The 27,482-nt window shown below is 47.2% G+C and overlaps 1 protein-coding gene across 2 annotated transcripts in view; it reads right to left on the reverse strand.

The window, feature by feature from the left end:
* The window catches only part of CACHD1 (cache domain containing 1), an 82,176-nt gene extending 66,658 nt beyond the window's left edge, over positions 1 to 15,518 (reverse strand). Inside the window, exon 1 of one of the 2 annotated variants that reach the window (XM_065737238.1) lies at positions 15,315 to 15,518. In XM_065737238.1, the coding sequence (XP_065593310.1) occupies positions 15,315 to 15,518 (204 nt within the window). The remainder of the gene's footprint in view (positions 1 to 15,314) is intronic. The other variant, XM_065737247.1, reaches the window with a different exon arrangement.
* Positions 15,519 to 27,482: the final 11,964 nt, after the last annotated feature.

Consider the following 27,482-nt stretch of genomic DNA (forward strand, 5'->3'; position numbering starts at 1 on the left):
ACATTTCTCACCCACATCTCCTGTGATATCCAATGCCACATCCAGCAGGCTGAGCTCCCAGCACTGCCAACAGCGTCGCTGAGGAACACGGGAAAACGTGCCAGCAAGGCCACAATGCAAGAAGCTGCAAAGCCAAGGAAAGAGCAAAGAGAATGCAAACAGCTTTTGGGATGACTAGAAAAGGCCTTGATGTTTATTTATTTTAAATATGGCATTGTTTTTTTCCTCTACTTTGAGTTGGTGTTGTTGTGTTCCTTCCTGGCACAAGCAGGTGAAACTCAGAACGGCACTATCCCAGCTATAAGGCATGGAACAAAATTCTGGAGTCAGATGCCATTGGATTCAAATCCTCCAACCTAAAAACACAGAGAAGCCCTGCAAGGTGGTTCTACAACCCTAGAGGCACAGTGCTGGGATGCTGCACAGCCACACAGTCCTGCAATTTATGGCCAACATTGCACAACACCGCGAGGGCGGAGGGAATGGAGCAGACAGCAGAACTTGGGAAGACTTGCACGGTAAGAATGAAAGCAATAAGAAAAGAAAAGCAACCTTAGGGCTGGGCAGTGGCAGTACGACCTGATGTCAGTGTCTGGTGGGCTGTACCTATTACGAAGATCAAAAAGGCCTCACATGTCCATACATCATTAACATTGCTCCGTGCCCAGAGCCACATCCAGCTTTGCCTTGAGTGCCTCCAGGGATGGGGCATCCACAACCTTTCTGGGCAACCTGTTCCAGTGCATCACCACCTTCTGAGTTAAAAACTTCCTCCTAACATCTAACCCCCATCTCCTTGTCCTAGTTTAGAACCATTCCTCCTTGTCCCATTGCTATCAACCTGTGTAAACAGTCATGAAAAACATAAAACACTGACCATTCCAAATCTCACAATCTGGAAACTGAAATACACCTGTAAGGATGTATAGAGATGGCCTCCAACGCAGCAACACAAATACATTCCCTTCCTTTCACTTCTCTGTGCATATATGTCTGAACACACAGAAACCATGCTGTAATCCACTTTTGGGTCACGATGAGCAAGTTCAGCCACTGAGGAGAAATAAAGGCTTTAATGGCACTCTGAGTATAGACTGAACTCTCACTTAGAGCTGAACTGGGGTGAGCAGGCACTGCCTCTCTGGGCACCCCTCATACCAAAGCACTTCTGTGGGGCACACCACCCTCAGCTATCCCAAAATCACCGCCCTGCAAGCAGAACCATCCTCCATGCTGTGCTCTGTTGCACAAAGAAACACCTTCCAATTTCAAGCTCGGACACAAGCGTCTGTTTCTCAAAACAGATGCTCCCCACAGATCTGACCCAGAACACAATGCTGATGGCTCTGTCAGCCAAGGGAGCTGCTGAAAGCCCCCCCCCCCAGGACCAGGGCAGCAGAAACCCTCGCACAAGGAGCATGGTCAGCTTGCTCCAGCCCACCTGCACTCCCTCCGTGTTGGATCGCGGTGTTCCTCCTGTGTTAATTTTACATCCTCCCCTCTCACAAGACAGGCTGCAGCTAAGGAGCAGTCCTGGAGGCTTTGTCTGAACAGAAAAACTGGCATGTACTCAGGCAGCACGACCACAGCTGTTGCCTAATGAAACCTTCATAGGAGAAGGCAGAGGCGCTGCCCAGTGCTAGCAGATGAGCTGGTTTTGGAGGCCTCCATTTATGTTAAACCAGCAGTTTCAGACAGCAAGCTGCTTCCTCGCCTTTTCAGGAGTTAGTCCCCCAGACCCACCTCCAGTTTAGCCATGTGCAGCAGCCTGTCAGTCACAAACTCTTGAAGTCTTTGTGAAAGAGCAGCAACTGGTTGGATGAGATAGCTTTCATTGCTGAGATCCTAATCTCACATTCAAATAAGGCTTGCTTTGATACGCATGGGATAAAAACAGAATATTTCCCTTAGTGTGAAGTATGTCAACAAAGATGGCGTTTTCTGCACTAAAAAAATATTTCAGAAGGACAAAACAATGCATGGAAATAGCTGGAAACGTTTACAGGTCCAGCAAGGGCCAAGACACAGGTCCTCCCTACAACAATCTTACTTTCCAGGTATTCAAAACTTCATGGGAAAATAAGGGTAACCCATGCAAAGCAGCGAGAAATTGATTAGATAAGGCAACTGGTTCCTCCATACGGACAGGAAAACACCTCCTGAAGAAGAAGAAAGCCATGAAAACACACCCAAGCACTCATGAAAGCCCAAGCTCATCTGGAGTTGAAGGATTAAAACCTCACCACTCACTTTGTTACCTGGATAGGGCAATTTCAGAGCTTAATAAACAAAAACATCATTGATTATTGCAATGACTTCTACTGAAGGGGTGGAAACAGCATCACGTGTGGAGATGCTCCAGTAGAAGCAAACACTGCTGTACTCAGAAGCTGCACTCTGCTGGCTCACACCTCACTTTGGTACACTGCTGCTGAGGACCCCTCCTGCACTGTGCAAGTCCAGAATAGATGCTGGGCACCACGCAGTAACAGGAAGCTTATTGTCCATGGTGGGATGACATCTGTTACCACTCTGAGCTGGATCCCAGCTATCACCATCACGTTTATGTCCCAAGGAGATCCATACTGACGTGCTGGTTCCCTGTGATATGTTTAGTGTCCAGCAAGGGAGAAGGGAAAGCCACAGCTGCATTGAAGCAAGAGCAGGACGCCGTGCTGCCCTGCCGTGCCCCAGCCAGGCACAATGCTGCACAGGTAGGAATGTCCCCAGCAAAGGGCAGAGGGGAAAAGCAGAGCACGCTGACATTTCCCTGCAATCTGCCTCACCAGAAAATACAACCCTCCAGCACATTTCACAAGATGCAAGAGATCCTCTGATCGTCACTTCACAAATCCATCATCTAGCAGCACCTTCGGTTCAGGTTTTTATTCTAAATATGAGCTCCCTCCTCCCCAGAGAAAAGCCACGTTTATGCCTTCAATAATTCCCAGTTTTCCTTTCACTACAGCACTATCAAATATTTCCTTGTCCGTGCAGAGATTTATCTGGGATAGTATATGTGCACCGAAACACAGCTGTTCCTCTTCTTTTCTGCTTTAATTTTTTCCCCCACATAAAGAAGCTGCCTCTATCAGCCTCCCAATTAGCTGCTCGCTATCAAAAGGCTGCTTTGGCCTTTCATCTTCATGAAAACTGGATTCAAGTGACAGGGAGTCATGGAAACTGTGACTGGGGTCATTTCCTGTTGCAGTGTTTAGTCACCAAAAATAAAATAACAATAATAGTGGGCTTTTTCTCATGCAAAACGTTGAGCATTTGTTATCTCACTGTGCAAAGCATACAGCTGCTATGAAAACATATATTCTTTGTGAGAAATACCCGACAGAGCAGGAGCCTGATTTTCAGTTCGGTGTTCAGCTAACCACCCCTTAAAGAAACTGAAGTTAATGGAAGCCCAGGCCTTCACTGGAAGCTCTCCCTGCACAGCCTGCACTCAATATGCAACAAAACTAATGACAAATTAAAAGAAAAGTCTCAGAGCCTGCACACTTATTACATATCACAACAGCAACAAACAGTGACTTGTCGATATTCCACTGAGCAAGGAGGATGGGACTGTATTAGGAAGTTGCACGGGGACCTGCCACCCAAGCTCACCACTTCTGTGCATTTTATCTATCCCATCTACCTGCTCTCAGAAACCAGCAAGTCTTATGAGCTCCATCTTTTGCCAAGGCAGCCCAAAGCTCGCCGAGTTTCAAGATTACAAAAGAGCTGTGATAGACTGCTGAAGCCACAGAAAAAATTCTTAGGAAAGACACTGAAATCAAAAACACAACCAAGTTCACCTGGTGATTCGAGCTGTGGGGCAGCACCAGCTCTGTGATGCTTTGGTGCACAGGTGATGGCACAGACACCTCAGCTCAGCTCATCCCAAGAGATGTGCTTTTACACCACACAGGAACATGGAGACAGCCCGGTGTACTGCACTTCCACCTCTGGGTTTATGTTCATTTTGGCTACGTACATCTCTCCTGCAACGCTGTTTGGTTTAATGCTTTCAAACTTCCTTGCACTACCTCAGTGCATCCCAGATTTCTCCCAGCCACATCACAGCTGCACACCCTTGTCTCGAGGCAGACACTGACCTAATTTTGCTCCTTCTTGATGATTCTTTGGGATTCCTCAGAACACAAAGCAATACCTGGGGTCCCCCCCAGTGTGAGCTCACATGGAAGACATGGATGAAAACTCATTAAGACATCATGGTAGCCATGAGAAGCAAACAGTGACACACTGATACATCAGAAGACACACAGAGGATGGATGAGTCCAGAGAGGCATCAGTGCAACTCTGGGAGCGTGACAGGCAGGGCTGACTTCAAAAAGAGAAAACATGAAAAGAAGAAAGAGAAAAGGAAAAAAAAAAAGTGAAGTTAGGCCAATGCTGACGTGTCAAGAGCTACTCCAGTTCAAAAGTGGAAACGTAACATTGTGCCCACTAGACTCCTGCTCTCATGAAGATGTTTGCAAGGTCGAACTGAAGGTATCTGTGAGCTCACAACCTCATTTTTTGTGAAAGAAAACCTCTGCCTTGCCAAGAATCAGTGGTGCACCATGGATATTAAAAATACCAAAATCCAGCTGATGGATTAAATAGAAGATGAAAGACAACATCAGACCTCAACTAAAAAAAATTTAAAAATAAATAAAATCCTTTTCTGGTGAAAAGGCCACTACAGATGGACCTAATTAATCCTTGGACCTAATTAAAAATAAAAAAATAAAAATAAAAAAGGAAGGGAAAGGAAAAAGGGACTACCTGGGCTGAGAAAAGCAGTCTCAGTTTCCCTGGTCTGGGAAGCTGTTGTTGACTCAGACCCACTTTTCCTGGCAGGAGAGCAGCGAGCTCATTGCAAATGCAAAGCCCCAGCTGGGGGTAGGAAGAACTATAAGCGTTAAATGCTCGGCTCATGAGTGCCAATAGCAATCACCTCCGCATTGCGGAGCCGGGGTTCCTCCCCCTTCCCTCTCGCTCCCCATTATTCTCCATTCAAGCTGAAAGTGAGAAGGTCTTTTCCTCTGCCATTCTGTGTCAGCCAGACTTGGGAAGCTCCGCAGGAATTGCTGAGAGATCCAGAAACTCACAAAAGCCTCCTTCCACAAAGCACCCTTTCATCCAGGCAATGTGTCTGTTAAATACGTCCTGTTAATGTGCGTACATTTTTATAAAGAGATTATAAAGTGAAGACTCAGTCACTAACTCGGCCTCACAATAAGGTTTTTAAGTTTATTACTAGAAAATTGGGGTTTGAAATGAGTAGCTGGGAATGCTTCATAACTTCCCTGTAGTATTACTCAAATAGGGCTGGCAGCTACAAGAGACAGCTGAAGCTGGACTTGAATGCTTTCATTTCTCTATTAGGTGACACACGGGCACCTCCAGCTGTGATCCCACTGCATTCAGTGCCATTCAAGACAGGAAATGAGCCGGACGAGTTGGGTCTCAACACCGTACCTGCACCAAAGATGATGCTTGGAGGACACCGGCATGCTCTGCCTCCTTGGGGTGACAGGAGGGTCATGCAAAACCCCGAAGTGAAGGTGCACCAACATCTCCCAGGCACCTGCACAGTCCCTGCCTCCCACACACACCTTCCTCTGCCAACTTCTCACTGACCTGTACCAATGGGCACAGTGGAAGAGAGAGCAGACGCTGCAGTGTCCTGCCCTGCTCCAGTCACTTCTCATCACCCCAAGTCCCCCCTGGGTCTCCTCCTGCACCTGCCAGTGTCACATCCCAAAGAGGCACAGCTGAAATACCCAGTCCAGCCCAACCCACCACTGTGCAGGTCAGGCTTTGTGGGAGATGCACAGCATCACCTCACTGCCATCAGGAAGCTTCAAAAAAAGACTGATGAGGACACCGCTCTGCCATGGCTCCAGCTGAACTGGTGAGATGCCACTCACTCAGCAGCATTTGCTTCTGTTCTCACCAAAACCAAACAGCAAACAGCTATTTGATCTACCCCCTCCATTACATCTCCTCTTCTATCTTTTTTTTTTCCCTTTCCTTTGCTCACAGGGGCTCAGACTCTCCCGGGAGTCTGAATCACACAGGTAGATACACATTCCTGCCAGCCCTGGGAAAATGCAAGCTATTTTTTCATGAGCCAGAAGGGGAAAAGGAAAGAACACATCCCGTTTCTTTTCTGCATCAAAGCAAGGCCACAAGTTGACAGTCTTCACCAGCGTGGCCACTATGGCTTTGCTCCAGCATCACATGCCAGCATCTGCAGGATCTGCAGCCAGCCACAGCACCAGCCCGCAGACTTACTATAACAAGATTTTAATATTTGTAATACATTTTGGGACACACAGGAGATCAGACTGCTCCAACCTCATCTCAGAGAGAACATCCCAAACAGAGCCGTTTTCAGCATTAATACCAAACACCACCTCCTTGCAGCAGCAACAAAAAAACAAACACAGTCCTATTCCTCTCCATAGATACAGAGATGGAGTGGATGGCTGTGAAATCTCTGGGTTTCGTCCCACAGATAGAGCAGTGCAGACCTTTGGGTCGGTGCATTTGCAGCCCCAGGCACCGGTCCAGCTCCCTGCCAGCCCTGCAGGGAAACCTCCCATCAAGTGTACACCACCAGGGATCTGTTTCAGCCACGTCACCCCTGGTCCTGGGGGCCAGCTGTGTCCACCTGCCCACCCGCTGCAGGGTAGCAGCCATCCAGCCCTGCTGCACTAACAAGCACGATGCTGTGGGAATGCAACAACTCATATTTTTGGTATCAAAACTACTAAAATGTGGATTAATAAGAAGTAGCTAAGAGCCCAAACCAGCCCCAGCTACACACCGTGCACATCTAAGCCCAGCAGCTCTCACATAACTCGGCTCAGAGGTGCCAACAGCTTCCACTGCATTTTCAAACCCAAAACAATGCAGCTTCCCTGCTAGAATTTGTAATGACTGTATTACCTCACTGCAGCCAGTTATTCTTTTCTCTTGCAGCACACATTTTCAAGGTGCAATAAATCATTCAGATGACACATCTGAAGCAGAGAGCACAAAGCAGCAGGCCACGCTTCTCAAACAAACACTCCCATTGCAAGCATTCGTTTCTTGCAGGCTCTGCCTCTGCATCTTCCTTTCACTTTCCAAAGCAGCTCTGCATCTGTGCTCCTCGCAAAGAAATCCTCCTTTTCAAAGGCTGAAACCTGTGCTAATTGATGTTGCTTTTCTTTTACTTTTGGAGAGTGATACTTTGACTCAGGAGGGAAGGCAGGCTTACTGGACAGCCTTACTTTTCCACTTGCAAACTGGACGTTGGTGAAGCTAAACAAACTTGACATCTGCAGCCTTCATCCTCCTCCTGCAATGTATCCACCAACCTTTTCCAAACATGATCTATTTACTTCTTTTAAATCACAGCCTCCTACATGCAGAACACAAGACGCTGTGTAGCCAGGAATAACGCTTTCTAATTTTAATCTAGCAGACCAAAGACTCTGAAATGTACAGTTTAAAAACAGAAGCCTGACCGCTGCTGGACGGTGTGACCAACCAGCCGTCCTCCTGCCCATCCCTCCTTCCTGCCTGCACCACATAGAGCTGATTTCCCTGCAGTTAGATTCCTGGAGTTGAACCCCAGCAAGGCAGACTGAGGGGACAAATCCCACATCACACTGGGCAGAGGAAATGAAAGGCAGCTACAAGCATTCACCTTATATACAATTACTTTGACAAAAAGTATGTCTAAAGGCATCTAACTACCTGGACTGCAGCTGTAATAGGTTTAAATTAAATACCTTTCTATTGTTGAAACTGATGAATGTGTTATCCTTAAAGTAAGCATCCTCCACGTACATATTCCCAAGTACGTTTCACACACCACAAAGATCCTGCCTCCTAAGTGTTGGCACAGCCTCTGTCTAACACACAGTCCACGACAGTGTGCCCAAGTGCTCACAGCACACACCAGGGCTGCCATCTATGATGCACTCAAGTGGCCTTTTCTCCTTTGCTTTACTCTCCCTGCCACAATGACAGATGCTGCTTTTTCTCCAAACGACATTTAAGTCTCCAAAATCAAAAGCTAGACATCTATAAGTATGGTATAGAGAAAAATAAAAAAGGGGGAAGATAACATACAATCACTGAACACTTGGGCTCCAACCCCCAGCTCAGGAGCCCAGGGCCCACCCGTGGCCATGGGCACATCCATGAGATGGGAGCCCACAGCTCTGGGCAGCAGCACGAGGCCTTGCCGCCCTCTGAATAAACAGTTTTCTCCTAGCATCTCACCTAAATCTCCCCTCTTTTAGTTTATTTCCTCTTGTCCTATCACTGCCTGCTCATGTAAGAAGTCAGTAATGTGCTAGCTCACTGACAAGGAACAAAAGAAAGGAGCACCACCAAAAGAAGGATGGGATCAGGACTCAGGAGGGCAATGCTAGGCTCACTCTGGCAAGCCAGCTCCCAGCCCACACAGCTGAGTGGGGAATCCATCCCTGCTCCCCTCTGCTCCAGCACCACAAACACCTCCCTCAGCTGTGCTCAATGTTACCTCTGAGGGGAAAGCATGGCCCAAGAGGAAATATTTCTCATAGTTCCTTTGCAGAAAGTGAGAGAACCAGGAGCTGAACTGGAGATGGGGAGGTGATGAAAGCACCCGACCTCTTTGGTGTGGTTCCATCACACTGCTCTCAGGATGCTCAGTGCCTTTGGGTCTGACACAGGATCAATGCTCACAGAAACAATTTTCCAAAAAATTAAAGAATTACGAGACTTTCTCAGTCTAGAATCCACAAAACTGGCACAGAAACCCTCCAGTAACCCTACCAGAGCAAACACACAACCACCTCCCCTTGAACAGTGCCACCTCCAGAAGCCTTTACAGGATTCCAGACGTTGTCTCTTCCAGAGCACTTTTTCCCCTCCAGCCTTGTTCCCCCTGCAACAAGCCTAGGCCAAAACTGCCTGTGCACCGCAGCAGTGTGTGCAGAAGAGGGCCCAGAATGGACGAAGCACTCCCTAGACAGGCACAGGGAACTGCTCAGAGGCACATCACAGCTTCTCTCAGCAGCGTGCTGTGGCTTTCCTCCCTGCCAGCACTGAGGCCACAGCCTGGAACCACACAACGCCGAGCGGAGCAGCGCGTTCAAAGGGAAACGGCACCAGTGAGAAGTTGGTTTTTATCAGCCGCTTCTGGCTGAGAAGCTGGCAAAAGGAGATGCAATAGTTTGTTTTTACTAACGATTGGAAATGTGCAAATAGACTTTTGCAAAATCACTTGGGAGACTCTACAGAGACCTTACACACGGCTGATAAGAGCAGCTCTGCTAAAACCTTTTATGGCACCAGGAATGGCTAGTATTGATTTGTGTCACCATTATTTCAAAATCAGCTCAGGTTTCCTCTGTAACTCCAGAGGCAGAATGGCACCTTACAGAAATCAGGACCAGAGAGGAATTCACAAAAGGCAGGACTGCAGCGGTGCCTGGGCACATTCTCTAGCTTGTCCTGGACTAGTCATGTCCTAGCAGCAGCCACTGGATAAATATCAGTGTCATTACATTCAGTTTTCCATGGGAAAGAGAGCACAAGGATATCCTTACAGCCACTAACACTTCATGCTCTGCAAATACAATAAGCACTGACAGCAGAACACTGCGCTTTTATGATCCTCTGTAGTTCATAATCTCACAGTTTATTCTGTGTTAATCTTGCAATACAAGAACAGGCAGCATAGCTACTAGCTAGAACTGCTGGAATCCCTGACGAAGACAGAAAACTGATGTACCAAATATTGTACTTACATGTTTAATTTATATTACCTGTGTTTAGAAAAAAGAAAAACGCAAAATGTGACCATTTTCCTACCCAACCACACACACAGCACTGCCATGTCCTCCCAGCTACGAGCTCCCACGAGCCCCAGCACACAGCAGGCTGCCATCCCAGCCATGTGGAGCTCCAAGTACAGCATGAAAAAGAAAATGGGGGCTACAACCACCAGGCACCAACCTCTCCTCCGCTGAATGAAGTGAAGAAGTTGTGAGTGATAACACACGCTGTGCTGCCTTCCCTGCCACACTGACACGCATGTTATCAGCCCTGCCACAGCCCTGAGAGCCCCAGTGCTTTGTGGCTTACCTGGATGCCTTCGTGCTCCCCACGCAGGGTCCCTCAGCAGGGGAACAGCTCATTATCTAGCAGCCCACCTTGCCACGCTGCATCCAGCACCTTTTATCTGGGCAGGATAGCTGCATTCCCCCTGTTTGAAGCAAAATGTCAGCCTGCAATGCACAAAGGCTAATGCAGCACAGCTTACATCACTGACAGTGCCACGGTGCTTTGAAGGAGCGGCTCAAAGCCGAATTAAAAATTCCTATTGCGTCTCCTGTGTGCGACCGCTCTCCTGCCCTTCCTTACACTAGCACCTCTCTGAAAAGCTTCATGCTGGAAAGAAAAGGAATCTGAGCAGAACACGATGAAAAACTGCTGCAGTGCTGGGCTCTTATTGAGTCTTGAAAGGAGCTGGATCCTCACTGGGACATCATCACGTCAAACAGATGAGATTCTGCTCCACTGGTTTCTACTCTGTAATTATTACTAAACCAAGCACCGCTGCCAAATGTAAAAACATAAAAGTAATCCTACTCAAACATCAGTCAGCCTTCCTCATTGTTTGTTTTCCCCGCTGCATTTCAATTTCATAAGCTGGAAACAGCATGTAAATAAGAGGAACAAAATGGAAGCAGTTTTCTGTGCAAAATGCTTGTGGTAGAGAAGGAGAGAAGCACGTGAAACCCGTATTTCAGCGTGGAGAACCATGGGTCTGGAATTTGAGCAGGTCTGCAGTGCAGCTCAACATGGGACTCCTCTCTTTCAGGCTGTAAATCCACTGTCACCAACCAGAAGAGCATCCCACCAGAAAAACAGACACATATTCATATTCATCCGGCGTTCACTTCCAAAGTGATCAAATACAAGTAACACTTGTGGCTGTAACCCTCTGCCATCACCCAGATATCTCCACAGGTTTCCCAGAGGAAGGAGGCACGCCAGCATCCCCCACAAGCCCCGGCACATCTCCATGGTGTGGCAGCTTTCTGTGCCATCTGCTTGCCTTGCAGAACACATGGCTGGATGAGTTATTAGCAAAATAAACACTGTGTATCTGCCAGCCAACCTGGAGAAGCATGTGCTGCGCTGTTCGTTGCTTTTACACACTGCTATAGCATCTGAGCAAGTATTAATACTAGAAGAAAAAATAAAAGAAGTAAAATGTCACAGTGAGAAAGCAAGGGGAGAAAAACCTGGCGTTGAACTGCTACTTTCACAGTCAAAATTGAATTTGTTTCCTCCAACCAACAGAATGAGAAAGAGCCCTGCTTCCTTCAGGAGGAGCAGGGGGTGAAGGTGGCAGAGCTGTCTTCAAAATATCTAAGGCCCTCCGGGCTTATAACTTTTGTTGAAACATCAGTGTGTAGCTGGAAAGTTACAGAAGCACTTAACAGTGCTTTTCATCTTCAAAGCATTGCCTGATCCTTTCAACTCTCCGCGAAAGCACCACATCCCCACTTTGTGGGTGGAGATGTTACCGTGCCCAGCACCATCCAAAAAGCGCAGTGCTCTCACCCTGCACGCCCTGTGCCCACCAGAGGGTTCAATCACACCAAAAACAAACCGAACGCTCGCTAAATATTTCACTTATTCTCTTTTTGCCTTCCCCTCATGAAGAAAAGAACTTCAGGTGTGCGAACCAGCAGCCTGCTCTGTAATTTCAAATGCATAGGAGAAGCCAGGCTGAGGTCGTCCAGGTAACGGAGCTGAGGGAAATTCCACTCTTAGATGAGGTCACGACAACCACCAATTTTGTTATAATTTCAGCACAGAGCAGAGCTCCATTGTTAATTACTGCTGAGCGATGTCTCTGTCCAGGAGAGCGTACAGCAGCCTGCCACTGAGCAGCTCCCTCCAGACTGCAGCCCTCAGTGAGCCAGGGCATGGGGGTATTTCATGCAAAGCCTACTGGATAACAAAAGGCAGTGCTGCTGCTGCTCAGGCTCCAGCGGAGATGTGGCTGCAAATGGTCTTCCAAGGGTGAAGCCTGCTGCCAAGCTACAATGTACTCCTGATAACCGCCGTCACCTTGCACTCTCCCTGCATCCTGCTGCTTCCAGCCCCGTTTCTCCACATGTTTTCTGTCCACAGGGGACCCCAGAGGGCAAACAACAGTACTACAAAGAACTCTTCCCTCGGATTTCATCTCTTGGGTGTAGGACTACTGCAGTCGTAACGATAATGCTGCAGCTTGAGATGGCAGGTTCCTTCTGCATTGCTGTGGGTTTGTTTACCCACACACCAAGCAGAATTCATCCCACGCTCCGACACTCGAGGAATAAAAGTGGTGCAGCTGCTTCTGGTTAATTAGGGAGCAACACCGATGAACTCTGGGGAGAAACTCAAGCAGGTCACCGTGATCGAGCACTGAACGATAGGCAGACATGCACACACCCCACTCGTACTGCAGTGCACAGCAGTGTTCAGCCATAGCACCGCCATTAACTGCAGCTTGTGCAGACCTGTCAGAAGGGGAACAATTAATCGGTGCAATATAGGAAGTCAGACAATTGATGGATTCCGTTTAAGTGCTCTCATGGGAACAGCACCCAGAGCTGCAGCACACAGCAGGAAGCAGCAGCACACGGGTGCTGTCTCTGGGTACATACCTCAAGCTCAGCACACTCAGCCAGCGATGCATCCCACAAGCTGTCCCCTGTGCTACACTATTTGAGCTGCTCCATGCAGCACCATGAAAGGAATAAGTTGATATATGAGCTTGGAGTGCTTGCAGGTATGAGAAAAGAAAACAGTACTTAAAAGCAACAGTAAGATACAGCAATGGCGCGCTCGTGCAAGTGTCTATAAATAGAGAGCTGTGATGTGAGTGCCAAAAACAATTGTCAGAGTGGTGCTGGCACTGGGAATCTCCCATCCTTATTCCTTCTGTAGCTTCAGCCTACATTACATTGCAGATGAACGTGTGCACCTCACTACTCCCAACAACAAAAAGTAATTGGATTAGCTTAAAAACACTAAGCTCGTATCACTGTCGCACTAATCACATGAAATAATGGCAGAAGAAGAACGCGTTGCAGGGAGAAGATTCTGCACAGGTGAGATGGATCCTGTTTGCAGCACTGACAGCTGCTCCAGCAGAAACCCAAGGTATTGAACTGGGAGATGGACCAAACCCATTACACCCCACCCTCCTGCACAGGCCTTTAAGGTCAGACATTCGGGGTTCTCCTCCTACCTCTTCCACGCACTCCTCTAACATCTGCTCTGGAAGCTCCACCTCATGCTCCTTCACGGAAGCTCCGTCTCCAGTCTTCTCTGCTTTCAGACTGCCTGGCTCAAGCACACCCAAACCAGCCCTCACCTTCCTTCTGTGTGAGTGAGCACTTCCACCTGCTCCATCCCTCACTGGATGTCTCCTCCCCACCTGTGAGCTGGACCCACCCATCCTCTGAACTCTCTCCCACAGTTCCACCCCACTTCAGTGAAGGTGCCACCACCTCCTGCCTGTCACTAGGACACAAGATGGGAGCCAAGCTGAGACCCACCAGAGAGCATTCAGTCCTGGTGCTTCCTCCCCTGCAATTCACAAAACTTAAACAGAGCCCCAGATGACAAACGTTAACCCACAGGCACCCGTGTTTTACCTGTCAAAACCATCTACACCCATTCCATCTCCTACTTCTTGATGGTTCCCACATCCACCCGCTCATCCTCTATGTCCTACACACCCACTAGCATCCCTCACCTCTATGCTCCCTCCTGATTTTGGATCTACCTCTACACTGCCTCAAAACCAGGGCAATGCCCACATGTTTATAACCAACTAAAGCACAAAAGTGCTCTCAATTTCCCCAATCTCTAATCCATGAGCACCTGCATGCACCAGGCAACAGTGCCACACACTCAGCACAGCTCTGCACAGGCAGAGAGAGCCGTAACCACGCCAGACTAACCAACTTCAGCCCTAAAATCAAGCACAAACCACAAGCTGCAGTGACACACGTCATAACATTTTTTGTTCTACTGTAGGAGGTCAGCAAAGAAGCTTCGAAAATCAGGGGAGGTTCATTTTCAGTGAGTTTTAATCTTAAACAGCTGTAATAATGTTACCGGGGAGAGAAAGCACAGGCTGTGCGTTAGTTTGATGGGAGTTAAGGTGGCCAAAATATTAAGCACATAAAAACAGAGCTGAGCATGAAAAGGATTTTCAGAGTCTTAACTACATGGTCGCACTACGTTCATTTACTTCAGGGCTTTGAAAATCCAACTGATGGTAAACACAGTGCTTTCACATCACGTGCATCCCTGTGTGCTGGCACCCAGATCCCAAGGAGGAAGGTTTGCTGGTGTATCCCACCGAGGTAACCTTGTGCTTGTCCACAAAGTTGCCATCACAGAATCATTTGAGCTGGAAAGGTCCTTTAAAGGCCATCTGCTCCCACTCCTCTGCGCTGAACAGGGACACCTACAGCTCCACCAGGTGCCCAGAGCCCCGTGCAGCCAACATGTGCTGGCCACGACCCTGCCGGAGTTCGGGGAGTTGTGATTTCCTTTGTTTAGCGGGTTGTTGGCTTTGTTTAATTATTATTTCCTTTTTTGAACGCACCAGAAGCGCATTCAGCGCTGCAATTACCCTGATTTAACCTGCGCTAAGTACAGACCCCACCGTGACCGTATCACGGGGAAACACACACATACGTCCGCACGGCGCGGGAGAGAAACCAAGAAGTGACTTTCGTGCGTAGCAATAACCCACCTCGCGAGCACAGCCGCTCGCATTCGCGTCTTCTCGGCGCCGGGGACACGAGGCAGCACGGCTCCCCGGACAGCGCGAGAGGTGACACAACGGAGCCGCTTCGGAGGACATCAAAGACCATTTGGGTAGGGACCCCCGCTGCTCATCTGCCTCTCGGCTCGGAGCCTTTTAAAGCCGCATTTGCCTCCGACCGTTCCTTCCCCGGCTCTCATTTCGCAGTGCCCCGCACCCCCCCCGTCCTCACCTGCGCGGCAGGGCTCGGAGCGGGATGGGGGGGATGGGGGAGAGCTCTTTGTGCCGCGCGGGCACCGGGGGATGGCGGCACACAGCTCCGGGCCAGCACAAAGGGAGAGAAAGTTTGTAAAGAAGGGAAGAACCAGGGGATTAAAAATAAATAAATAAAACCAAAGGAAGGAAGAAAGAAAGGAAGAGGCAAAACCCGACATCGCGAGGGACGGAGGGAGGAGGCGAGGCAACCCGGGCGGGCCGTACCTGCATGGTGACGACCCCCAGCTCCTCGGTGGCGAGCTTCCTCATCTGCGCGGCCAGAACTTGCGCTTCCTCCAGGATGGAGAACTCCGGCTCGGCGGCGCCCATCCCGCACAGCGCTGCCAGCCACAGGAGGCCCAGCGCTCCCCGGCCCCGCGGGCGGCGGCCCCGAGCGGCGGCCTCCAGCCGCCCTCCGCCCCGCGCCATGCTGCCGCTGCCGCCGCGGGAGAGCCGAGGCCGCCGCTTCTCCCGCTCCGCAACGCCGCGCCCGCCTCGGCCCGGGGAGGAGGGGGGGGGAGCTCGCTAGGGCCGCGGGGCGGCCGCCATGCGGGGGAACGGCGGCTCCGAGGGCGCTGCGCCCCGCGCCCGGCTGAGGGGAATGGGGAGAGCGGCGGCGGAGAGACGCAAAGCGCGGAGCGGAGGAGGAGCGGGAGCGGCGGGGCCGGGAGCGGAGTCACGGCGGGGAGAGGGAGAGGAGAGGGAGGCGACTGCGGGCGGGGGCAGAGCGGGGCCGGACCCCTCCTCCCGCCCCGTCCCTTCCCCTCCCCTCCCCTCCCCTCCCCTCCCCTCCCCTCGGCCGCCGCCCCGCGGTGCTTCGAGGCGGACATCTCCACGCGCTTTTGTATTTACTTCTGATATCCCTTTCCCCCCCCCCCCCTTTTTTTTTCTTTCTCGTCCCACGTACAGAACACCATTGGTACAGCTTCCGTGCTGTTTCGCGCAATAGAAAATGTCTAGAAATGAAGTTTTGGACATCTTTCGTGGTTTGTTTCCTGAGGACTCCCGAGCGCTGCCAATTCAACACAGTGCTGCCCAGGCCTTGGCTCCCCACCACCAATCTTCCATGAATTAATAGATTCGTAGAACCATTAAGGTCCCCAGCGCCTCCCTTCCCCCTTCCCCCCCCCCATCCCCACTGCCCACGTCCCTCAGTGCCACATCCCCACGGCTCTGGGACACCCCCAGGGACGGTGACCCCCACCCCTGGGAGCAGTGCAGTGCTGAGCGCTCTCTGGAGCAGAGATGTCCCGCAGCCCCCAGCCTGCCCCTGCCTGGCACAGTGTGAGGCCGTCACCTCTCATCCCATCGCTGTTCCCTGGGAGCAGAGGCCGACCCCCCCTCGCCCCAACCTCCTGCCAGGAGCTGTTGGAGCCATGAGGTCTGCCCTGAGCCTCCTCTGCTCCAGACTGAACAGTCTCCATTTCCCTCAAGTGCTCCCCATAGGATCTGTGCTCCAGGCCTTTGTGTTTGGATCAAATCAATAGAATATACAGATGCCTTGTCCATTTCTCCTTGGCTTTTGCTCTTTTAGGTGATTTACAACTCTAAAATAACATATTTTTTCATTTACCCTGAGTAGTACTTCTGTTTTAGGACCGATCCAAATGACGCTGCTCCAAGCTGCTGTATCTTTAATTTGCATGGCTAAGGCATCATTGGCCACCTGAACGACAAGGTGTTTTCTTTCCATCATGCTGAGGCTCTTGGACTTCTGTTGGAGTATTTTCCCTGGGCCCCAGTGAGAGAAAAGCTGAAGGGAGCCAAATTCGCTCTTAGCACCAGTCATTTTCATATTACTTTTTTTTTTTTGGGGGGGGGTTGTTTCTTTTTTTTTTTTTTTAATTAGATTCACTAGTGGAGGACACAAAGGTTTTGAATTATAAAAGCCAAGTGGTTTTCAAACATCTTGGCTGTATTACCCACATTTTTTAAATTTCATTTCTGACCCCAGCTGTGTGTTTGAAAAGAAAAATCTCTCTCTGTAAACTTTGTCATATAAAAAATTATCCCATCGAGGCAACAGCTGGAATCCCCAAATCTCCATCCATCCAAGGCACCGAAACTCCTGCTCCCAGCCATGAAATCACTGTGTTCGTGCTACAAATAGTCTTACACACTTCTATTTTGTTAACAAACTCACCTTGGGAAACGAATGAAGCCGTTGTCCTTCTGCTTTTGCAGTGCCAGGATCCTGCTGATGGCAACGTAGCAGATGGGGCCGGATTCCAGCTTTCATACACAGCCCAGTGATGCACCTGGCAGCCCCGGGGCACTGCTGCCTCCTGCCTCCTCCTGGAGCCATCACTGCCACCTCGAGATCAGCTTCCACACATCTGGAGTTTTAAGGAAAAATAGGAAATGACTCCCTCCAAAATACCACAGGGGGGAAAAAAAGGGAATAAGAATCCTAAAAAATCCTTTGCTATTCAAATGGTGAGATAGTTGGAGTCACGGGATATCAGCCAAGGGCTGCCCACACAAACAACCCGAGGCTGAGCGCTCTCTCAAACCAGGCTGGTCTGGATGGTGGCACAGCTGTGTGTTAAATCCATTTCCCTTTCCCTTTGGATAAGCCTTGAGGAAGAGGGACAAGGCCCTGTTGGTGTGGTGCTGGCATGGTGCACCCAGAAGAGGAGGAAGAGCCAATGAGATGCAAATGCCAGGAGAAAAGATCAAATCTCTGCTGCACTATCAAAATAGTAAGGGGAAAAAAATGAGTCTGAAATATAAGTGAAGGGGTATGGGAAGAGGAACTTACGCTGAGAGTAACTAAGTGTCCTCTGACACAGCCCAAGCAGACAGGTCAGTGTGTGCCAACGTGGGGAACAGAACAGTGCGAGGCCTCCGCAGGAGCTCCTGCTGCACTGAGGGAAAGCTGTTTCTGTAGCACCAGATGCACAATGTACTGAGCCAAGGTTAATTCACTGTGTACAGCCCTCTGTTGTGATCCCGACTTTCTTGATGTATCAGTTCCTTTCCTGATACTAAATATGGATTTTCAAAGCTGCAAGCTAACTATGTATCCAGGTACAGCCCCACATGAATACAAAATTCTCTGGGGAAAAAAAAAAAACAAAAACAACAATATCCTCAGCTTGCTGCACTTGCTTCCTTTTGTGGCAAGTCCCTGCGCTGCCTGAGCAGATCAGGAGCTTTGGGAGTTGGAAAGGCATGGTCTGATCTTTGGAAAAACTCCTTGCAAGTGGCATTTGTTGATGATACTGATCTTCACCCCTGCGAGCAATCCAACGTTGTGTTCCAAGGGTGGTGCAGGAGGCAGAAGCCTGGCAGCCCCACACGTCCTCCTGCATCCTCTGCAGCCTTCTTCTGGTTGCTCAGCCTGCAGGCTGTGCTCCCTGAGCCCTGCAAAGGCAGCGTGGTACTCCCAAGGAATGGGGAAACTCTTTGTGGCTCTTCTTCCCAACCTCAAAGCAAAAACTAAATTTAATTTTTTTTTGTGTGTGTGTATTATACACTGGATGTGACTGTCCCTTGAATGCCCTCCATTAATTTCTGAGAGGGAGAGCTGTCTTTGTATCCATACTCCTTACACATGTTCACATTCACGTCTATCATGTGGCAGGGCCAATACGGCTGTAAATTCAGAGCTCTATCCCAAAGCCAGTGCAGCTTCTGCCCACCTAATCCATCACTCCCCTATGGATTACAACCAGTGAAGAAAATGGAAAAAATGCCTGCAGTCCTCCCCCTTCTTGCAGTGTGCCTGTGAGAGCGTTCTTTCCATAACACCATCATCACCAGATAATATTTTTAATGAAAGCCATCACGTTATGTAGTTTCAGTGTGTGGTGTGGGATTTCAAAGTGAGCATTGTGCCCAGCTGTATAGCTGGGGGTGGGAATAGCCTGATGCGAGCAGCACAGCCAGATCACCGCAATTCGGATGTGGTCTCCTGTCAGGTCAACTGCTTTCCTACCAAATTCTAACCAAGAGGTGATGTAAGCAAGAAAATCCCTGCCACAAGAGGAAGACAACAGGGTAGGGGGATGGGGCAGAACGGGAGCTAGAAGCCAATGGATGGGGCATAAAGTTTGCTATTCCTGCTTGCCCTAGAGAGAGTAAATGGGCACCGTGCATTTTCTTACCCTGCATTAGGAAGAGTGGGCACAAGGGTAACTCAGCACATCTTGTTTCTCCTAGCAGAATGTCACCCAGACAAAAACACTGCAGGAACATGATGTTCACAATACAGGAAAGATAACAGACATAATTTATCACAATGTAAAGAGAGCGATGACCTGACAGTGCAGGAAAGCTGCAGTTAATAGAACCCAGTCTGACTGGCTGAACACCTCTCCTTACTCCAGCAGCCCCACGTCTTCAGCATCTGTTTTCATTATTCCATGCCTAGAGCCAGCCCTAAGCTGCCCAGTGATTCCAAACCACTGAGAAACAGACCAGTAATTCTTCTATGGAAGCTGCATGAGTGTATATGTATGTATATATATTTATGTATATATGCTTCAGTTTATGCTTGAAAACTACCATGTGATGTAAAACCTTCAGAAGTAAGGATATAAAACAGCCCATCACAGAGCAGTTAGGATATACATGCCTATATATGCATACAGATATATACTGTTTGTATGTGCATACATACATATGCTGTCTGTATACAACACATGAAGATCTCTTCCAGCAGCATGGCACCCAGTTCAGGAGAGAGCTGCATTGAGGATTGATGTGGTTCATCAGGTGGCAACCCTGACAAATTGTGACTGGGAGTCAGGCTGCTTTTGAAATGCGCTCAAGGACTTCTCTGAGTATCAGTGGTTCTCTCCTGAATCCAGAGCGTGTGAATTATTAAGCATTTCTCATGCTCACGGATGAAAGGATGTGCCCATGCTGTGAAACACAGGATGCAGATTTCTAATTCACATTTCTTGATCTCTTCATTCTTCTGCGGTTCTTCTCACTCTGATTAATTTTTATCTACACGCATATAATGGGAAGATCAAACACGATTAATAAGACCCTATTTGTGAACTTATTGCTAAAAGGGGAATATCATGCTACTTGCACTTTTTTTTATACATTCTTAGAATAATCTGAAAAAAAAATCTCAAAAAAGCAACAGATTTTTTTTTCAATTAAAACAAAAGTAAAATAAAGGGAGAAAAAATCTACAATGCCATGTGAGTGTTATGTTTGCTGTTACTCAGAAGGTTGTGCCTGAAGGCATACACTCTACCAGCCCGTGGGGACGTAGGGGCCACCAGCCCAGCCAGTGCCATCGGTCACACAGACTGTGGGGCACTGGGGACAAGGATATGTCCAGCTGCTCTGCAACCCCTGTGGTCACTGCTTGGGTTGCACTGAGTCCCACATCAAGGCCAGTCGCTAACATCCCTAGAGCTGCCAGGCCCTGGCAAAGAAAGACTCAGGGAATATATGCAAGCCATAGTTTTTCAGAGACTTGTATTAAGGCTAAATCAGGCTGGGTTTTCAAAGGAGTATTGGGTAGCATGCTGTTAACCAGTGTGGCATAACTTAAACTGAGACTTTTCAAAGAAACAAGTTTGTTTATATTTTTCTATAATCTCATTTGTAGAAATGGCTGAACCCTTCAGCATGAATATCTTGGACTCTACAGCAGAAAATAGCTAGGAGCTTTCCAACACAAACAACAACAACAAAAAAACCTCTGAAAACTTGGATCTTATCGCTGAGAAATGGCAGGCAGCCTTGGAACAGGCACTGCTACTGGCAACATTTGTGATAATTCCGATTCTGTAATCTCTTTATCTTCCTTCTGCATCTCTTCTTTTATCTTCACGTTGATGTCATGGAACTCGGCACCAAAATATTTCTTCTTCTATTCTTTTTCCTTTGGCTCCATTCTCAAAATTGAAATCAGCTCGTTTTCATTCTTCGAAAAAAAGCGAAAGATACCGGTGCACTTCCACACGCTGCTGAACCCCGGCGATGAGGAACAGCACTCTTCTCTCTTGCCTGGAGGACTGTGAGACTGAGCACAAACACAGCAGTGATGATTATGCTGTCACAGGGAGATGATGTGCCTGGAAACATTTGTGGTGGTGACAGGGAGAACGTGAGAGTCATCCACCTCTCTGCCATCCCTTGAGAAACAGAATACACCTCAGCTGTCACTGTAGTGGGAACTCTTTGAGATTCCTGAGCTGAATCCCCCTCAGTGTGCTGAGTGGGCACTTTATACACAGTGTTGTGCTGCTGTTAATGTCAGCATCACCTAGGGCCCAACCTACCGACAGGATTGATGCAGCACTTTGTAAACACAGGCTGACAAAACCCATGTTTTCAGGAATGCTCTCCCTAGCTAAGCTGAGGCCCAAGTGTGTGCTGCTGGGAGCAGGGCAGTGTGCTGTGAGGCCATGGGCCCCAGCTCACCCCAATGGGTTGGCACCAATGATCCCATGAAGTTAAATCTCAACTCCAGCACCTGAACAGAAATTGACAAGGGCTGCAAATGGGAACAAGGAGAGCTATGCCAGAAGAATGTGAGCTCCAAAAGATGACAGCAATCTTTCTGGTCTAGGGATGCAGGCGGTTTGACATTTGGAGATGTAAGCTCGGCAGGGCCAAGTCTCTCTCCATCTCTCAGCCATCCTGGGGAGCCCTTTCTGAAGACAGGACAGGGTGGAGCTTCAGTCACCATGCCTAGTGACACCCACCTCGATGGGGTGATCACCCTTCCAGGTGTACCTGCTGGCTGTGTCCCTCAGCAGCAAGGTTTCCAAGCCACACGTCTTAGCCCTTCTCTTCTGGATTTTACATTCAACAACCACTGATTGAAATACAATCCCAAGAATGAAGGCCAGAATCCAGGGCTCCTTCCTGCCTCATGAACACCCTCCTCTGGCCTGCAGTCGTGCCCTCCCATTGCCTCACAACATCTGGCATTCCTTAGTGTGCTGCAGCAGGGCTGCATGGGGCTCCTCACCCAACTGCTGCTGCAACCCAGGAACACCTTGAGTTGGCTACAGTTCCTAAAAATAGGCACTCAATAAGTGGAATTTTCTTTTATTCCATTTTTAGAGACATCTAATGTGTGCCTAAGTAGACGCCCAAATTCCACTATGTGTAAAGTAGTTACGTCCTCATTGTGTCCAGTGGTTTGGACTCTGCCCACTCATTACAGCCAACAGTAGTAAAGGAAATGCATATTCTAATAACTGAAAAATAGGGTTGGAGGATTTTTGTTGAAAAAAGCAATAAATGTCACTGCCAACGTTGATGATGAGCTGCACATAGAGAAAAACTCCTCCACAATTTGACTTGTGATTATATTAGATGTTGTTTTCGGTACTGTAGCTACTGAAGAAGCAGGAGGTTGAGTGATTCCTGCATACCTGACTACCACCATGTGTTACTCCTTGCCTCCACTGATTTTTTGGCTTACTCTTTGTCCGTGCCTATTTTTGTTGTTTGTAACAACAAGAGTTAACACAAAGCTCCAATCTTGCCTCTGTTTTACTGCACTTAAAGAACACTGATATTCATCTGAAATTCTCCTCTAGCATCAGGTCAGACATAAACATAAGACATGTTTGAAGTCTGAGTTATCCTATTAAAGTCAGTCTTTTAACAGGCAATACACAGGAATATAGTGAATTGTGCACATTCCGTGAAAACTAAAACCTCAGACTAAATTGCCTCACTAAAGATCATGAAACTGTATACTTGCTTTCTTCTTCTAATACTCAAGATTTGCCAAAGACTGAAATGAGTATTCTATTTTTTAAATGGACGGCTGAGGGGGCAAGATGTGAAATCACCTCATTCATTTCACTTCCCTGACATGGTGATGTAAAATTCTAGTCTCGTGGGGATCAGAAGTGCTGGTTAAAATATATTTTACAGGCTGGGAAGAAGGAACATTTCTGCCTTTGAAGCTCAGTGATGTTCCATTAAGAAGCGAGGGTCTGTCTGTATAACTGATACTTCTTTCCTTAACCCCATTCTCTGCTCATTCTTTTAATCTGAGTTTTGACATAATAATCAGAATGCAACTTGATAAATATTTCCAGATATTTCCACACTGCACAACACTTATAGTCTAGACTTAATTAAAGAAACAAAGAGTGAAAAATCCCAGCTGGCTTCCTTTTTCTTCTTCCATCAACAGGATTAGAATACTTATCAGTTGGGCTCTGCCTCCCGATTCTTATCACAGATTTCAGCTCCAGCAGTTAATGAACAGCTGAAATGTGGTAAAGCAATAGACCTTTATTTTCCGGTTATTTGTGCCCTTTATCATGAAGGCTGAACCTAGCACTTCTGAAATGCCTCTTGTTGGGTGAGTGCATTTAAACGTCAGAGAGCATTACTTGCAGACCCCCCCATGGGAGAAGAGGAAAGTAGAGTCAGAGGGTAGACAAGAATGATAAAAACATTTAAAAGGTTCATTTAGTAGATTGACCAGTGACAGCAAATGTAATAAATAATGTAATCATAGCTTGAATCTGCTTATAATTTCTCCCTGTGCAGTCAGGCTTAGGAAGAACAGCCAAGTCAGCACAGTCACTCTGTAGATTTGTAGGCCTTACAAACAAGCAGTCAAGAAGGAAAATGGGAGACGACCATTAAAGAAAGACAAAAAAAAAGTTAAAACTGCTTTTTTTTTTTTTTTTAAGGAGAAAAGCAAATGTCTGTTTTTCATGTCTTCATTGCAGCAGCTGGACACTGAAAGAAATGTGATGCAATGATGGCTACTTTCTAAATAGATCACAGCTCCACAGGAAATACTGCAGTGATTTTTGGCCATAGAGTACAGGTACTGATAACCTTCCTGGGAGGGAATCTATACGTTTACGTATATACATATGAATCTATATGCCTGAAACTGGCAGAGCATCAACGTTGATGCAAGAGGCAAGACTCTGTTTGCTGTTCACACGGTCCAATTCTGGAGCACTGCAGCAATGGGTGCTTTGCTACCTTCTGGCAACAATGAGCTCCAGAACAATTGTGGGTTTGTCTCAATCCCCACCTGAAGCAGTGGCTTATTTCATAATGTGAGTGTATGATGAATGCTAGAAGGGGCAGCATTCTCCATACATCAGTGGAGGAGGTCTTTGCCATAACCAAAAGGAAATATCTACACCTCGCAATTGCTGTAGTGTGAGTCGTTATAGAACGAGCATTTTCCATACGCTTAACTCTACTCACTAACAAAATAATAGGAAATTACTATTGCTGCATTGTGAAAATTGTTGGGGCTTTTTACAAAATCTCTTGGATTTCTTTTTTTCTTTTTTTTTTTACTAACAATTCATCAAAGATAGAGGAACTTAATCATTTATAAGATGCTCCTGCTACCCTTGCTTAATTATTCACCCAACAACACTGCATAAGCCCTATATATGTTCCTCAGAACATGTTTGTACCCAACAGTCTTCTTGGAAATGATTGCATATTTAAAATGAGAGAAAAGTAGACTAATCCATTCGTCATACTGGATATATATAGCCTGCTGGACTCAAGGGGTTGCAAGGAGCCTGCATTCTTTTGATCATCTTATCACCAATGCCCATTTAAAATATGATAGACATGTGTAGCCATACCTCCTGCTGTTATAAACAAGGCAGAGACAAATGGCTTGCAAAGAAAATGGCCTTTTATAACAACAGCAATGAAAAGATCTCCCAGCAGACCCTTTAGTTGCTTTCCAGTGTGAATGACAAATTAAGATGGGGCCATGGATACAGCAGCATCCGATACATCAGAGCAAATCTACAAGTAACAGCCCCTCCATCGGCGTGCACCTGTTCAGGTCTGACTCCACAGATACATTAATCCTTTCACTTCTCTTATGTATTATTTAACAATTAGCCCAATTTAAACTGCATTTTTATTTCAGGAAAAGTATGTGTCATAGTGGAACATCAACTCAAAGCTGCTCAGATAACAACATAAAAATATTTCTCTTGCCCACATACTGACCTCAGTTATCCCAGGTTAAAAAGCTGCTGCTATGATAGAAGACTTTAGCTTGTGCAAAGTAAATATATTTGTAATATACAAAAAAAGGACAGTTTAAATACACCCTCACCTACTGTATCTAGCTCTGTATTAAGGGCTTGCTACAGTGGTTTCAAATTCACCTTAAATTGGCCAAGTTATGCTGGTGTAAACTTGTTAATATTCATACATGCTGAGAGTCAAACCATAGTCTTTCTCTAGCTCATCATTAATCTCACAAAAAGCCCTGACAGACCTGTGGGCTAGATTAACTACTCAAATGCATCTTTGCATCTACTTTGAAGTTATAGTGAATTACTCCCGAATTATACTCGGCTTTAATTAGTTTTGACTTATTAGTCTAATCAGTTTCTACTGGCAAGTAAAAAAGTTTCCCTCTTTTATATGCTATAATCTTTTACTGTTCCTTTCATTTTTCTTTGGAATTGTCCACATAAAATAACTTAAAAAAAAAAAAAAGACAGAAAATAGATGTACTGAAAGCAAATTCAGCATCATCTGTGGAATTTAGTGACCATGGTTTCATGGGACAATCACCTCACACTCACAGGTGCTGAGAAATGATGATAGGACAGCACCATCCATACCTCAGATACCCTTCCTCTGTATCTTCACCAGTAGGAGTTTCATACATACAGGCCATCTTTAGCTTTACCTCAAAAGACATTCAGAGATTATGTTGGTAATATTGAAAAAATACATGTAAGTACTCAAAAGTTTCTTCACAATGTTTTTTTCTAGACACCGAAGTATAGAAATAACAAGTTGGGACAAATAAAATCCATCCTTTTGAAAGCAGACAGTGTCGAAGTGTGTCTGTGTACTTACACAGAAGTGTATCTGTGCTCTGCAGCGATGTCTTGACTTGCTAAGCAGAAACAATTTAGAAATTTAAAATTTTTGGCAGTAGACAAATGCAGGAGTCAACCTGAAAGATAGGCTGGGTGTACATGCAAACAGATGAGTCATTTCTGAGATGCTTACCAGAAGTATGCACCAAAGCGGGTGCTGTGGAGCATGTGGTGGTCTCAGTCCAACCCCTTTGGAAGGTTGCAATGGTTTAGGGGATGGGACTCTGTTCTCCTCGTGCCCAGGAGACACAGTGTGTAACCAGCATGGCACCACGGGATAGGGCGTCCCGTCTGCTTTTGCTTTTAATGTTGGAATAAGAGTTTGTAGAAGAAATAGACACAACAGTGCAGTTGGAAACCTGCCAATATGGGTCAAGGAGGATATTGTGTCTGAAGAAAGCAAGAATGTGATACAATATACAGGTTGGCAAGAAGTGCAGAAATTGTTTGGTTTGAAATAAAAGATAAAAAGACCAAAGAAGGAAGATAGGAAACTATTACAGCCCATCTGGAGCAAATAAAGAAACGACCTCAAATACTGGTGCAGATTAAGGGCTCACAAAAAAGCCTCATGTTGGCCACTGCAGACTTCTGCTACCCAAGATGTGATGGTGAAGCCAGTGTACCTATCCCAACTGCTTTCTACCCCTGTCTGTGCATCCCACCCTGCACTGCTCTCTTTTTTTGCAGCTCAGAAGTCACATGGACAGGTGAGGAGTCAGCCAAGGCCACAGATTCAAACTAAACTTTGGCTATTGGAGGAAAAAAAGTGATTTTCACCCTGACCAGTTCTTCCAGATGGCTCAGACAAGATGGAAAGGAGAAAGTTTTAGGGAGCAAAAAGCATTCAGGGACAGAGGCGTGGGACTGCTGAGCCAAGGGAGCAAGTTTCCAAGATATCATCAGCAGGTGTTGCAAGTGCACTGAAAATATTCAAGGCCAACAGATAAAAATAGAAAGAACATCAGGAAGGTGACACCAAAGGCAGAGAGCAGGAGCAGGGGGTAAGAGCTGTTCATGTTCAGGAGCACTGCTAGTCTGAAGAACACACAAGCAAAAATCAAGTGTGTTTGGATAGGAGGTTGGACAATCTCTAGCCACCAAGACATGACACTTCGGAACAGTTGACCAAAGGGAAGAACAGTGGGAAGAAAGTCCCATGCTTTGCTGAGAAAAGCAGTTGGAAGATGTGTTGCCTGGCTGAGAAGTTCATCCAGAGCCTGTTTTCCTGCATTTCTACATAGCAGTAAACAGCAGAGCAGATAAAAAAGGCTACTCCACCATGAAACGTCACATCTGTGGCACAAAGCTGCTGCGGGCTGCTTGGGGCAGTCAGGGTCCTTCAGGGAAGTTCATGTGTGCTGGGGTAGAGCAGTTGTTGTGATAGTTTGGATAGTTTATGGGTGATTATTGTTATTTCTGTATTTCTTTCTCTGTGTTCAGTGTTCTATACTTCAGACTGAAGTGCTCATTTAGGATTTTGTAAGCTAGGGTGCCTTTTTTAGGAAGTGTCCTTTCAAAGCAAGCTCGACTCTTATTAGTTTGGCAAAAGACC

Source organism: Cyrtonyx montezumae, unplaced genomic scaffold (assembly GCF_038088225.1).
Source record: "Cyrtonyx montezumae isolate F1298 unplaced genomic scaffold, pur_monq_1.0 scaffold_1, whole genome shotgun sequence".
Classification (NCBI taxonomy): Eukaryota; Metazoa; Chordata; class Aves; order Galliformes; family Odontophoridae; genus Cyrtonyx; species Cyrtonyx montezumae.